The sequence below is a fragment of the Sander vitreus genome, chromosome 10, assembly GCF_031162955.1.
Source record: "Sander vitreus isolate 19-12246 chromosome 10, sanVit1, whole genome shotgun sequence".
In the NCBI taxonomy this organism is placed as follows: domain Eukaryota; kingdom Metazoa; phylum Chordata; class Actinopteri; order Perciformes; family Percidae; genus Sander; species Sander vitreus.
The window spans coordinates 17,580,702-17,596,039 of record NC_135864.1 but is presented as its reverse complement, the minus strand read 5'-3'; the positions used below and the strand labels follow the sequence as shown (position 1 = coordinate 17,596,039).

Sequence of the window (15,338 nt, the reverse complement as noted above, 5' to 3'; positions counted from 1 at the left end):
GGGCTAAAAACGATTTCTCGAGTTAAAAAAAGGGGGGGTTGCATAGATTAAATTATGTTTTAGGCATTTTGAGAATGTAATTTAAACGTTTAAGTTTCATGAATTATTTATTAGATAGCCCATTATTACGTTTTGTGCTGTTGCGATACCAAAATGTAGTCAAAAGATAGAAACTTTCTTTATTCCACAACAAAGCTATAAAACGACATCATCAGTGTAGTTCTACTACGCAGAGACACACACAAATCACTTCAGGAACCATTATGTGGATAAAATAAGGAACACATGTGCACACACAGTAGAAAACAAAGAGCTGCTGGCCCGGTTTAGGTTTGACTTTGATTAGGATCAGATGCTCGAGAACAACTGCTTATGGTGTCTTCAAAGAGACAGTACGATGCACAAATGGATACAAAGAAATCAAAATGATGCACAGACATTTTGATTCACCATCGTCTTTATTGTCGAGCCAGAGTCGTGTGTGTGTGTGTGTGTGTGTGTGTGTGCCCAAAGAAAGATCGTAAATGATGAAAGGAAGTTGGGGCTTTCTGGTTAAATTAACAGGGCAGTTAATGAGGTGAAAGGATGGCGGCAGCAGCAGCAGCTCAGGTTCACTAAAGAGCAGAGGCCTTCATTCACAGTGAACAGGAAAGCTGGTGGGAAATGGATTCCTTATGGAATAACTTCCAAAAGCAGAACTCATTATTTTCTCTCTGACATCAGAGATGAGATAACACGAGAAAATGCTCCATTTAAAATGAAGAGAAACCATTTTGGGCTCTTTAAAGGAGAATTCCGGCCAATTTTTACGTTAATCTTGATCGCTATAGCTACGCGAGTACTTTTGATAGAAAAAACCCCGTCCCGAATCAGTGCAGGTAACACGGAGAAGCTGCAACTACGTACTACAAGCGTACTACAAAACAGTAGTGCAGTAGTAGCTGTTAGCTGCTAGCTGCCCTCCGGTGAGTGTGTACAGCCAGATAGCCGTTAGCCGTTAGCTGCTAGCTGCTGTCCGGTGAGTGTATTCAGACAGGCTTCTGTGGTAATCATCCCAATAACAATCCGCTGCAGAGTTTCATTGACCAATTGACAGCTTTCATTACTGACTGTGGGTGAAGTTTATCATCTTCACTAACATACTGACCTCTACACGGAGCAAATTCACTTTTCAGGTGGATTTAACTTACTGTAACAGTACCACCAGAGAATAAAGGACATGATTGATGCTTTTCCTTTTCCGTTTTAAACAAAAAACAGATGCAAAGGTTTCAGTCTGTACAAGCTGCAGCAGGAGAGAACATCTGAAAGATTTAGGAGATGTGGAAGGAAAGATGTTCAAAGAATGGAATCACCTTACCTTGCAGAATTAAGTTGAGGCCAGGAAACTTCTCTAGCTATTTTGGGAGTGCATCTGCATAGCCGCTGTGACACAGCAGGGTATTCCCATAACAGACCTGTACTGGCTAGCTGACCACTACAGGGAGGAGATGGACGCGTCATGACTTATAGTTTATATTAGGAAACCTTTCTGAGTCAATGCTGCTGTCGAAGAGAGGAGATACAAGCTGATGGTCTTAGTGACTGTCGGATTGAAGACTGGTGTGTTTCCTCTGAGTGAACTGGGTGCTCTGTTAAAGCCACCACATGTAAAGTGGGCTAGCATCCCTCTAAAGGTACAGGAAATCTCAAAGACCGTAACACTCACACACACACACAGACACTTTAATGCGAGACATCATGTCTAACACCCAATTATGGAAAATGTCTCTGGAAACCCTGGTGCCATGGAAAATCCTGGAATTTATCTGTAAAAAATAACTAATTAAACTGTTTATTCTTCTGCTGTCTTTTGGCAATACAATTAGTTTCACTACTGAATGCAGTAACTATCTGGTATTTTACTGCACAATGTGTTTACATGAGAGAGAGAGAGAGAGCAAGAGAGAGAGAGGGGAGGAGGAGGGGGGAAGAGATTGAAAAGTATGGAGAAATGTGCTTTAAAATAATTCACTTTTGTAAAAATACAGGAATACAACTGAGCTAGAAATTTCACACTGACATTTGATCACATTAACACGGCGACAGATGACGTGTACACTTTCAGCATGACACGACCAAAGAATGAGCCAGTCACATCATTAAATGCATTAAGACATTTTTAATAGTTCTGTGTAGCAAACAGAATGACTATGTGCATTATTCTGTATACATAGAGCAAAAAAAACAAACATCTAGTCTCCATTCAAATACATTAAAATAACCACCTGTAAAAATTCACATAGAAAACAATCTCTTTAATGAACAAAAGGAATGATTCAAATTAAAAAACAACAAATATTCCAGTGATGTTCTGATATCCTTTTCAGTTTTCTAAATCTTTCTCTCCTTAATGTAGAAAACAGCCAACTTTCAGCATGGTACACACATTCACCTGGCACTGTCTACCTGAAGAGGTGGGCAGAATAATAAAACAGCACTCGTGTCTGGTTTAACTACATATACAACATATTTTGTGCTTGGGTGCATGGGGTTTTGCACTTAATTATTCTGTTACTGGATTAAAATGCAGCACCAGCACTTGATCAGAAAAAGGATCTCTACACCTACTGTCCTGGAAAACCTCATTTCTTTTTATGTTGTTTAGGTTAGTTTCTCCAAAGACACACAATGTCATATAAACACTGGCGTTGAGAAAAAAAAAAATAGATTTGGTTCCTTAAATGGTGAACATTCAGACCTATACAGATTTTCCTCAATCGCAGGAAAGATTAAGCACTGATCTCAAATCAGTGGGTTGATAAAGACCGCTGGAGTCTACCCAGTAGTTTTTACATCCTGAGGCTGGCTGAGTATCAGGGCTGGAGTACACACTATAGTATCGTGTTTGCATAGTTATAAATATTGCATGGAGCAGCTGACATTACCTCTCAGGATTCCTGTTGGATATTACACCACAACATAATGGCAACATGTCTGCTGATGGCTACTGCATACAAATAAGAACAAGGCCAGACATTCAGCAACTACTGTTGCAGTTCAGTCGGAGGGAAAGTGGAGACACAGACACAGACGCGCGCGCGCACGCGCGCGCGCGCGCGCGCACACACACACACACACACACACACACACACACACACAGACACACACACAGACAGACAGACAGACAGACAGACAGACAGACAGACAGACAGACAGACACAACTACTTGTCTCAGCAGTTTTGGGCAGTTTTCCAGTGTGCTATATCATCAGCAAAAAGACCACAAAGCTGTTTATGAAACCTAGGATTTATGACAGCATGGTCGGTACCATACAGTAATTACAGATGGCAACACACACGCACTCAAACCTAAATGCACAAATACACACATTTATGTAGGAAGTTGTGCACATAGAACTAAATAAATGCAGTTTACTTCACACACTCATTCTTATACATATAAACACACAGGCATGTAAACTGCTCAGGCTAGTTTTTGTATGGAAACACCCTTTTAAAAGTTTTTCTTTTTGGTTTAACTGACTGTGGAAGACTTTTCTCCTCCAATCTATCTCCACGTCCCTCTGGGGTTAATGGGAATGTTCATGTTCATAGATGTAGGCAGGTTTTCTTCATATAACTGCTGTGGACACTTGTGGTATCTTAGACAAGTTTGTGTAAATCATCTCCATTTGTATGTAAAATCGAACTTATGCATGCACACCAGTGAACTAAATCCCTTCTCAGTATAAAAAACACACACTTAAACACCCAGGTGATGACTGCTGTTGGACTGGTCCACACAGCAGCCCAATGCAAATGGTGACTGGACAAAATCTGGGAGTGAAATGACAAGACTAGATTTCTATTGGTTGGCACTTTTTTTCAATAACACAGAAATTATTAACATTTACAAACAGTAACATACAGTATACCAGGCAAATACAAAGCAATATGTTTCATAGTGTGAAGAAGCGCAAAGTGGTCTTGGCCTGGAACATCCAAAGAAAACCCTATGAAACACCTACAAGATGTGCCAAATTCCAGATATCCCCACTCTAAATTAGAAATTTGGAAGAAGAAGAAAAAAAACACAAAAAAGGGTGGATCCCTCCTGAGTCTTTGGAATCGCTCAAGATGCCCTTTGATAAATGACAAGTGAATCAAGTGAAACAAAAAAAAATAACATGAACAGATATGTGCACATGAAGAAAGCAATTAAATCTTTATGACAATGGCAAAGATCCAAAGGTTGATGACGAGGGACATCCATCCAGGAGTTGTGGCTGAGGTCAGAGCCCCACCTTCATCCTCTGCCACTCCCTGTCCTCCCAGAAGACCCAATCAATACTACCCTAAAAGATGGTCCTGTTAAGACAAGGGTCAGGGAAACGGGGCTTTTTTCCTGTGAGCTAATCTCAGATTGATATTGGCCCCTGAAATGGCTACAAATACATCTGCGTTTGGATATCACTGACTCTGAGTAAAAAAAACTTTCTGCCCTGTGTGCCTAATTGGACCGAGAGAGAGTAGCCTCCAGTAACTCCTCTAATGACTCGGCTCCTTCTAGTTTAGGCTCCTCCTTCTCCTCTGACTTTTTCTTCTTAGCAGGCAGTTTGCTGGATGAAGGCGCGTCTTCTTGCATCAGCTCTTTGGCCAGGATGTTGGTCACTGCATGACCAGCTCGTCGGTGGTTGGCTGAGAAAGAGAAAGACAGAGTGAGATAAACAAGTAAAGAGACCATAGCAATTTAGATGTCATGTTTATATCATAACAGATCCATACAGATATGTCAGTGCATGCCATGAAGAGACATATCTGATGTATGTGCTTAAGTATCATATTTTCAGTTAGTCAAACAGCACCACATCCGCAGACAGATATTTAACATTTCCACTGACTGAACACACAGTCACAAGCATGTGCCTCTGAGAACACCATAGACTTGTGTTTTGAATGATAAAACCGAAAATGGAAGCTCCCTTTCTTTCCAACATACACATACATGCATTACAATGACACACAAACACACAAATGGCTTAATGGTGTGGCTGCGTATGTGTGTGGATTAGTGTGGCATCTGGAGCAACTCACTGCTAATGTCAGATTAGACTCAACTTGATTTTGACAAAGTGGCAAACATGAGGAAAAGAGGGAAAAAAAATAAGGTCTATAAGGGACATTTAGAGGAAGAGGGAATGATGGTATGGAGGAATGGTGAGTGTGTAAAAGCAAAAAAAGAAGGTACGACACCATGATGAGAAGGATGATTCATGCCGTGGGAAGATTACAGAGGCAGGGATGAATGAAAATGAGACAAACATGGATGGAGAGATCGAGTCAGAGGAGGAATGAGCTGTAAGGAATGTCAGAAGGAAGGAAGTAGTAAAATAGATCAACACCAAAAGTGGATTCAGTGAGGAAAGATAAGAGACGCACAGAGAAACACAGCGAGCGTGACAGATTGTGCCCTGAGGATGCTTTCAAGTTCATTCTCCTATACACACACACACACACACACACACACACACACACACACACACACACACACACACACACACACACACCTGTGTGGGAGGCCAGCTGGGCAGCGGCAGCCATTTTGAATTATATAGGTCAGTGGGAGATTGTGTTTGCTGTTATGTTATGCCTGGTGAATGTTAAGAACTTTGACGCTATGAATACAAGGTTAACATAAGTACAGGACACATGTTAACACGTGTACACATGTTCCTGTTGTTACTGATGAGAAAACTAAAAAAAAAGATCAATTCAACAACGTCATGATGCAAACCAAAAGCAATACACATGCAAATGAACCATGGTAACAAACAGCAAACCAATATTTGACACATGGTTCTGATGGAGCAAAATAAACACACAAAAACACCAGTTACCGAACAGGTCTCCAGAACTAGCTGTGACAAAGACACAATTGAGTCTGGGGAGAAAGAGGAGGAGGATTTGCAGATTTAGAGTCATGTTCACAGTTGACTTGTCTTCTTTGTATGCAAGCCTCAGCTGGACTGAAAAACACAGACAGCTGGGGTGTCAAATTATCATTTCACACACTTTTCTTGGAGGCACACTCTGCATCTCTTATAAACACAAATACTTCAGAACACTCTCTCTCAGTCAACTCTCAAATATGTCCTCCATATCTATTTTTGTCCCTTTCCAAATCTCTCTCTTACTCATAACTTTCTAATTAGAAATTATGCAAATGACACCAAAACCGACAGAAAGAGTGTGCGTCAGTGTGGGTGTTATTCTACGTGTACTGTGCTGAGCTTGTCCCAAAATAAAATCCAAACCACAGAGAAAAGCTCTTCAAAAGGCTGTCAACCCAGCTCCTCTCCTCTCTCATCCTCCTCCACTCCCTCTTGAGAGAGAAGACAGAGAGGAAGAAGAGAGAGGGGGATAAGAGTCAGGATCAGAGGGTTGTTGCATTGGAGGCAGCATGGGAAAAAAGATGTATTTAGACAGAAACCTGCAGATTAAAGTAATGACAGGAACATTCTCAGAAATGTGCAAATTTTCTATGTATTTAAATATAGTTAAATTACATGAACTCAACCAGCCTCGGAAGCAAATACATCCCCTAACAGACAGGTTTCACAGAGCATACTAAGTTAATTTAAAATATCACATAAGAACACAAGAAATAACTGATAAGGCAATATTCTATATTGTTGTTATTGTCAACACACCCCATGAAAAGACCATAACCAACAAAGTTTGTGTCTCTCAAAAGTTCCACAGTCTTGTGTGTGGCCCTCAGGTCTAATCCTATCTGTTCCTACAAGGCCCTCCCAGGAAGTGCCATGGGGCCCAAAAAGACTTGCCACAGACAAACATGGCAAAGGGAGATCTGTAAATCAGTGCATACAGTATCGCACCCAACGCAAAATGACTTGTTTCACTAAGAAAATTGAATCCATTCGGTCCAATTACATTTGTAAAGTCTAGAAGAGCCGCACGATTAAATCATTTAATCCTGATTCAAGTTAGCGGAGCGCTAAACCAGAGGTAGCTAGCTCGGCTGGCAGAAGTCCCTAGTGTGCCTGCTCTATGGGGGCCACAGTGCTGAAGCAGCCAAGTTACCATCCACTAAAAATCAAATGGAACGATCATGCAGCTCGTAGCTTTCAGGTGAGACTAACACCAGACCAGTCAGATTGAAAACCGTTGTTAAATATTGTATGGAAGGAGCTGTCTAAAGTCTGAGAAAACAATCCTGATAAGGAAACAAAGGATTCAGTGTTTTTGGAACTTGACCCATACTACGTAGGAATGAAAAGTCAGGATATCTCGGCCTCTGCTTTTTCTTTTTTTTTTTAGCTGTCTCTTGCAAGCCCCTAAACCTTGCTGAAGTGCATCACAATAATCCATGGAGTACCCCTTCAACATGTGGCACTACAAAGGTGGAAAACAAGGAAATACTCAGCATGTGTATCTAGAAACTAGCTGTGATGTTGACTAAATGATCCATGCACTTGGCATGAAGCCTGGTGTGTGCAGCAATAGGAAATGAGATGTCGGGACTCACAACAAAGACTGCTTTTGGGTCTGTTTACTGGTGGGCATGAGGTTGAATGAGTGTGTTTGCACATTGAGGGTCGATCAGTGGCATAAAGAGTGAAGTGAAAAGATCATCTGTAACACATTACACTCCAGGAGACTAAATAACGACTGCCTGATGAGGGAAAGAACGCTTTATTATACAGAATGTGAGTGTGCTGACTTTGTGAGGGTAAAACAGGGAGAAGAGTGAGGAGAGAATTTGCAGACATGTGGGTGTAGGGCAGCTTGTAAGAACTAGCTCAGTGACACCTGAATGAACAGAAATTCTGAATGGTGTGATGCCAACTGAAGCAGCCATCTTTATTCTCTGATGTTAGTGCCACGACTAGCATGATGGTGTATTTGCAGATGTAGGCTGGACCTCCATCAGTGTCTCCATCTTAGCAGGGACTCATATCGCCCTCCTCAGGCCACATTGCGTAACACACTGCTGCTCTGCACTAGAGAACTGTGGGAAAGAGTGATGTCATCTGGCACCACTATTGGCTTGTTTGGGTTAGTATTAATGTGCCTTTCATGTCACTGAATGGGCTCAACTGGTGCATATGTGTAGCTTACTGGCATGCATTACATAAAAATTCAAATTGCACGCATGCATAAATAAAAAAACTTGTGCCCACTTGTCTAATGTATATAGCATGTTATCATATGTTTATATTTTAGTAGTTTAGTATAATTATAGGGTATTCTAGTATAATATTAATATTGTGTATTCTATATATATATATATATATAGTGCAGCTAAAGATTATGCCAATGTTTTTCCTTGTAATCCTATGTATTATATCCATTGATATATACAGTATTTCTCCCTTCTAATGTCTAGTCTATTGTCTCAGTAGGTGTTTAGTATGCGTGACATCACCACTGTTTCAGTAATGACTTGATTGATGAGTGCTCTCCTATTGGTCTGATCTATCGCCTCTTGTGTGTGTGTCTTTATGTGTGTTTGTGCGAACATCTGTGACAGCACAGATCTCTACAGGGGTATTTTTTTCAGTTTTTGTAGGAGCAGGTCGTCTGCAGAGCCAGCGTGTGCCACTATTGTTGCTATCCCCTTTATCACCGTCTCTCTGTTGTGATTGGTGCTTTGTCAGCTAGTTGCAATTGGTTGTTCTAGCAAGGGTCGTGACCCAGCAGATGGGTCTATAGTGAGTGTTTAGACACGTCATTCCTCTACACACGAGTCTTAAACTGCTTTAAACATACACACAAATTAGCCTAATGTAGCCAAGCTGACAATAAGTCTGTATTCATACGAAAGGACAGACAGACCGTAACTTACTATCTAAAGCAGATAGCCACAGTGTGATAGTGTTTAAAGCCTCTGAACACCCACGCAGACGACTATAGTTACTCTGGCTAATTAGACCTCTGCTCAGGCTTAAAGTGGGCTGGAGCTTAGATGGGAATTTATTAGGTCACAAATCTTTTCTACCAATAAGAATGATAAAACTGTAATTTGTCCTGCCCTAACAGGTGCAACATAGCTAAAAGGAGACTCAGGAATATGTCAATCAATCAGACTAAACACACCCTCACAGTCCTAGGAAGAGGTCCAATCAGCCAGATTAACTGAAAATACCTGTATGGCTGTCTGTCTGCTGGAACGTAACGTGTCTGTTTGGGTGCATGCATTGGTATGCAAACATCAATGTGTCTTTGTATCGGCATGCAAGCATCTGGTGTGTGTGTTTTGTCTGTATGTGCTTGAAAGGGGAGTAGACAGACGGAGGGTAGACATCTGCAGATACCCCATACAATCTGCTCATTCTATACACAACACACACACACACACACACACACACACACACACACACACACACACACACACACACACACACAGTGAGATGAGATGCAGGTCAAAGGTGAGGAGATATATAGCCTCTGCAGCCTCATGGCTTTCCATTCAGTCACAATGCCGTGACACAATAAGCATGACAACACACTCAAAAGGCCCTTAGTAGTCCTTTAACACAAAGTTGGTGACGTTTGCAGTCACCACAGCTGTGCCTAGATAAAAGTAAGAGGAGGGGAAGGTACGGACACACTTCACGTAATGAAAACCAAAACATGCACAATAGTGGTTACTAGCGCCAAACAAAAATAATATCAGCAGATATAAAAATGTTGCGTATATTTTAAGGATACACACTCATAGCATCCTAAAACCATGCTTTTGAAAACCCTTAACACATCTACAGTAATATATATTTGAAAGTTATTGCAAGTGTAACTTTTTAAGTGTTCATTTTTGCTTGGCAGAGAGAGTGAGTGCCGTTATAATGTACTGTAAATAAGGTGGTCATAGAAAGTTGGTAGCAGTTAAAGTTCTGACAATTGACAATTTCAAACTGTGATGGTGTTGACTGTATGATGTCACACAGGTCAGCTCAGCACTGATAAAATGCTTACAAATTTCTAGCAGGTGGTTTCACAATATGTCACGCAACTTGGGTTTGATATAAATTTCTGACTTTTCAAATTGTATTCAAAGTTGCAGCCTCTTATGTTGATGGGAATTACTTGTAAATGTATTTTCAACAGGATATGAATCTACAAATAGTTCAGTAACCAGTATAATGTGCTCTACTGTGGCCCAAATTTGACGTAAGATTATCGACAGATGTAATGTGGTCAGTGGGCAACAGCTCAGGTGTTTGGGGATGAGACACAGTATGCAGTTTATTTTACATCCTTTAGTTAAAATCAACATTTCACTGTCATTTGAACCTTTCCAACACCCATGTTCAACTTTTAAATAGATTTTTTACCAATAACTGCAAAACACATATACATAATAAGCACACTATTATGTTACTGTGACAAAGTTGCAACAAGAGTCTATTTTTACCTGTGATATTTGTATAATGTTTTGTGGTACATTATGTATACATATGTACTGTTGCCACAATAGGCCACCTTAGACGTTGTCCTCAAAGCGTTCAAAAGCGCGGCCGGGTTAGCTCAGTTGGTGGAGCGGGCGCACGTGTTGAGAGGTTTATTCCTCGACGCAGAAGGTCCAGGGTTCAGGTCTGACCTGTGACAGTTTTCTGCGTGTCTTCCCCCTCTCTCTCCCCTTTCATGTCTGGCTGTCCTATCCATTAAAGGCAGAAATGCTCAAAAAACAAATGTTTAAAAGCCATGGGAAGACCATTTATTTTGGAACCTAATGCACATACTTACGTTTTCAATGCAGCTTGTTAACCTTAAAGGTCCTATGACATGCTGCTTTTTGGATGCTTTTATATAGGCCTTAGTGGTCCCCTAATACTGTATCTGAAGTCTCTTTCCCGAAATTCAGCCTTGGTGCAGAATTACAGCCACTAGAGCCAGTCCCACAATGAGCTTTCCTTAGGATGTGCCATTTCTGTGTCTGTAGCTTTAAATGCTATTGAGGAGGAGAGAGGTGGGGCAAGGTGGAGAGTGGGGGTGTGGCCTTGACCAGCTTGCGGCCACGGTTGTAGCTCTATTTCCTCATGGGCGGGCCAAATTCTCTGGGCGGGCAAAGCAGAGAAAGGGGAGGTAACCTTTCCAGAAGATTCCAGATCAGCCATCTGAGCTTTCATTTTCTCAAAGGCGGAGCAGGATACCCAGGGTTCGGTTTACATCTGTCACCATTTCTAGCCACTGGGGGACCACAGGCAGGCTAGGGGAACTCATATTAATGTTAAAAAACCTCGAAGTGAAATTTTCATGCCATGGGACCTTTATTTTCCTCCCTTTTTCCACCACCACTCTGCTGTGAGAGGATTGTTATGTCCTCATTTAACTGCCCTCCTTTGCTCCTGACTTCATCTGGATGATGCTGATTGTTATTAAAATAGGTTTGATCATTTCCTCAACAAACAGCAATTGAACAAGCTGAATTCCTGAACTCTTGAGACATTACGTATGTTAGTATAGACGGTAATGTGAGATGTCCTCTGATAAAACGTCTGGGTCTGGCTGATCTGATTGGATGCAATAAGCTGCAGTAGCTTGATAAGCAATATCCCTAAACATATCATACCTCACATTGTAATTACAACTATAGCATGCTTCAAGAAGTGGTCATTACCAACATATCTTTGTAATTCAGCTTTTGCAGCTTTGTATCACTTCTTATTCTTTTCTTATTTCTGACAAAGACATACTTGAGTACGAAATAAGACTTTCAAACTCAGAATTAGGAAGCTATGAGCAGCACCTTAAGGCAGCAAGATTCTTCTAAACGATTAAAAATAGGGCAGAAAGTCTGAGTGATAATTCTGGGCACTGGTTAATGTAGGACAACCTGTTAGAAATGGGTTCATGAATATTTATACATTTCTAGAACTAAGAAGATTATGCTTGTTGCCACTTGATTTGTGTTAGTGGGTTGACAAAAACTGTACAAGGTAACTGTGTATTACATATGGGCATAAAGTCACTGGTGATTCGACTGACATGAGATAAGTATATATATATTTTTTTATTTTTTTTCACATTTTAGAGGAACTCTTATATAATGCTTAATTCCATTTAACATTAATACCCTCAATATATTATCATGTCCTACATGAAAACGGGCATATTGACACTAACATTATTCCTGATTAATACTCCAGTTACCTTAAATGCAGAACTAATTAGCCTAAGCACCTGTTTTTATTGTAGGTAATTATGTTGGGATATCGGGCAACTGAAACTCCTCTGTTAATGTGTGGCTTCATTGTGATGTTGTATTTCCATGACCCCTCCACTGCTTTGCTTATTTATAGATCCTTCAAGCGGATGAACCTTTGTTTTGTGTTTGCAGGCGCATTACGTGACATCTGATCAGTAATATCATAGAAGAGTTAAAATCAATTGTATTTAGAGTAATTAGAGTGAGATTAGATAAGCAACTGGTTCAACTGGCCTTAGGGCTAGTTAAATACCATATCTCTCAATCAGTGAGAGATGAGGAAACATCTTTTTTTCCTAAAGCTGTGGTTCCTTGATATTGTGTTGTGTTACTATAATGGACACAAAACAAATGAAGTCTGATTTGTATCCACTTTTCTGTTCTGTATGCAGCAAACTGTATTGATGTATTACAAATTATGAAGTAAACACTAAAAATACTTGCTTACTCATGAGCTAGATAGAGGAGTGTTTTTAGTCTGTTCATACAGGCCGCCTGTGGCCACAGTACAGCCAGAGACAGGATGTCTCTCCTACTTCAGCTCCTCTAAATTAAGACCTCTGACTCAACCAACCAGTCAAAGACACGCTCCTATTGTGTGGATAAAGGACTTCCCGGGTGTACAAAGCAAAGTGGGTAACTGGAAAGGAGCAGCCTTTAAACATAAGTGAATAAAATATAAACTCCTAACAAAGCTAAGATTGCCTAAAGACCACAGCAGGGCTTCACCACCCTCCACATCAGCCATGGAAAACCCTCAAGTTTGGCAAAAGAAAACAAAAATGACAAGACGGAGGGAATAGAGGAGACAGGGAGGAGGCACCGGGCAGAGATGTGATACATACAGCCACTTATATTTTCCTTCTCTTTCCTCCCACAGACAAGTGTGCATAGGGTGTAAGGCTCTCTCTCCCCTTTTCTCTCTCAAACACACATGTTAAGGTATTTCCTGTTAGGAGTCTGAGGTGGCCAAACAGTATTATGGGTGACTGACTGAGCCCTCAAGTGGGCCCCATTTTCTCTCTTACAGTACTCCTGGTTCTCCCTCCATTTCCTCTTTTCACTGTTGTCTCAGTCTCAGTTTAGTGGTGATGAGCCTGAGCTGTTTGTGATTAAAGAAAGTTTGCTGCGATTTTCTCAGTGTGACTTAGTGGACCACTGAGGATCACTTGTTACAACGCCAGTTTAACTGCGTTGGACGATTACTTTTAACTGGCTACATAAATGCATTTAGTGATTGAAAGAAAAAAAAAAAGAAAGAATGGAAGATGAGAGACGTAAAAAAGAAAGAAAATAAGAGTGCAGTCTACCCTCCGGCTCTGTGCTTTCCACTCTGGAGCACTGCTTCACATCTGGCTTCTATTGAGGGAGGTATTGGGTTGCACACACTCGTCCCCAGCCTCTCTTATGTGTGAATACTCAACCCACACATGAATGCATGTGAACAAACACACATACAGGCTCTCTCTCTCAGTTAATGGGCACCGGACACTTTCCCGCTCACATGGTTACACACGAGTTTCCTAACACAAGGTATCGTATTACAAAGTTACTATCTTAACAGCTCACACTGCCTCATTTTCATTTGTATGGTCTTACCAGGACACATTTTCCACAAGAAAACAAAAAGGAGGGACAGAAATACTCTCCAAAAAGTGAATGTAACTGGATTGGACAGTGGGACACACAGCAGAATAAGTAGCTAACCAGATTACGAGCCGGTCTCTATGAGCTTACCGACTGAACAACATGGCCTGAATGAAAATCAATACAGACTGGATTTGGGCTGAGGAGTAAGTCCTCATATACAGGACATGGACTTCTGGCTGGCCCAGCAATGACAAAAACGTTTATATTTCCTTGTTCCAAGATAAAATAAAATAAATACTTTGAGTTAAATGAGTTTGACACTGTAGATGTTATGATATATTTTCATTTACACATTTGCAGTGAGTTGGGGTTTCAAACCCTACCATAAAACCTTTTGAAAACCATTTGAAAAAGGTGTCTACTGTGTAAATTGCATTTTGGACCATGTCTCATTCAAGGTGAGCACAGGAACTTTCCCTCTTCAGAAGATGAATTCTGGTGTCAAACTCTGCACAGGCATGATTGTATGTGAAGTAACAATACTTTAATGATTCATATTTTCTTCATATTTTAGTCAGTTGTTTTTTTCCCCCTATTGCCCTTTCACTGATGCCACTTCCTTAAACTTTATACCCACAGTATGGTTTATCCTCCTTAGCTCTACATTCATATTTGTCTTATATTTTCCTATTCCACAACCACACCCTCACCAGTTGTTCCTCTCTAAAGTGTCCTGATGCCCACACCCTCCCTTTTCTTTTGTTGTTGTGCCAGCCATTGGTGGAATTGGCTTTGCCCCCCTGTAGCCATGGCCAGAGAATACAACCACAACCCACAGTCTCTGAGCCGTGCAACAGATGGAAGAGAGACATGGGGAACACAAACAAGTCTGTTGTTGTGTGTTGACAGAAGCATAGAGACAGAGAGGAAGAGAAATGGAACTAATTTGTCTCATTCAGTATAGTATGCATACCACTAATGTGCGTGAAAGGAAACAGAAATCTGTAAATCAAGTAAGACGTGAAACTTTGATACATCTGCATGTTTTGTGAAGATATACGGCTGTGCTTGTGTACAAGTACCTGCTTGCCGTGGTCCTCGCTTTCTCCTGAAAGCAGCGCCGGACTGCAGTGCCTCCAACAGGCCATCCATGATACCAGTTTCATCATCCTCTGTAAACATAACAGCAAAACATCAGCAACACATCAACAAGCGCTGGATTAAATCAACATTTGGAGTCTTAACTTTTAATCATGTCATAGACACGCAACTCTATTATCGCAACCATGTTATTTTCAATCAATACAACCCTGACATATACACATATCTTCTTTCCCAACAACAGTAGAGGGATTGGTGGTTTTTCTATACCCTCTACCTATCTCTATTTCTCTCAGATACGCCAACACACATGTGGGCAGGGAGGTTATTTACCAGCCACGTGGCCATGTGGGCAAATTTGCTACATTAACCCAGATAGGCAGTGACCTAGTTCAGCTACTGTCTCTGCTAAGGGCTACACGCTACACTTTCA

General features: G+C 41.0%; 1 protein-coding gene across 3 annotated transcripts in view; it reads right to left on the bottom strand.

Moving 5' to 3' along the window:
* Window positions 1–3,102: 3,102 nt before the first annotated feature.
* diaph1 (diaphanous related formin 1) overlaps window positions 3,103–15,338 on the bottom strand; it is a 102,995-nt gene continuing 90,759 nt past the window's right edge. For all 3 annotated transcript variants that reach the window (XM_078260613.1, XM_078260614.1, XM_078260616.1), the window contains 2 exons: window positions 14,887–14,976; window positions 3,103–4,680 (listed from right to left, as the gene is read on the bottom strand). In XM_078260613.1, the coding sequence (XP_078116739.1) occupies window positions 4,493–4,680; window positions 14,887–14,976 (278 nt within the window). In that variant the 3' untranslated portion in view covers window positions 3,103–4,492. The remainder of the gene's footprint in view (window positions 4,681–14,886; window positions 14,977–15,338) is intronic.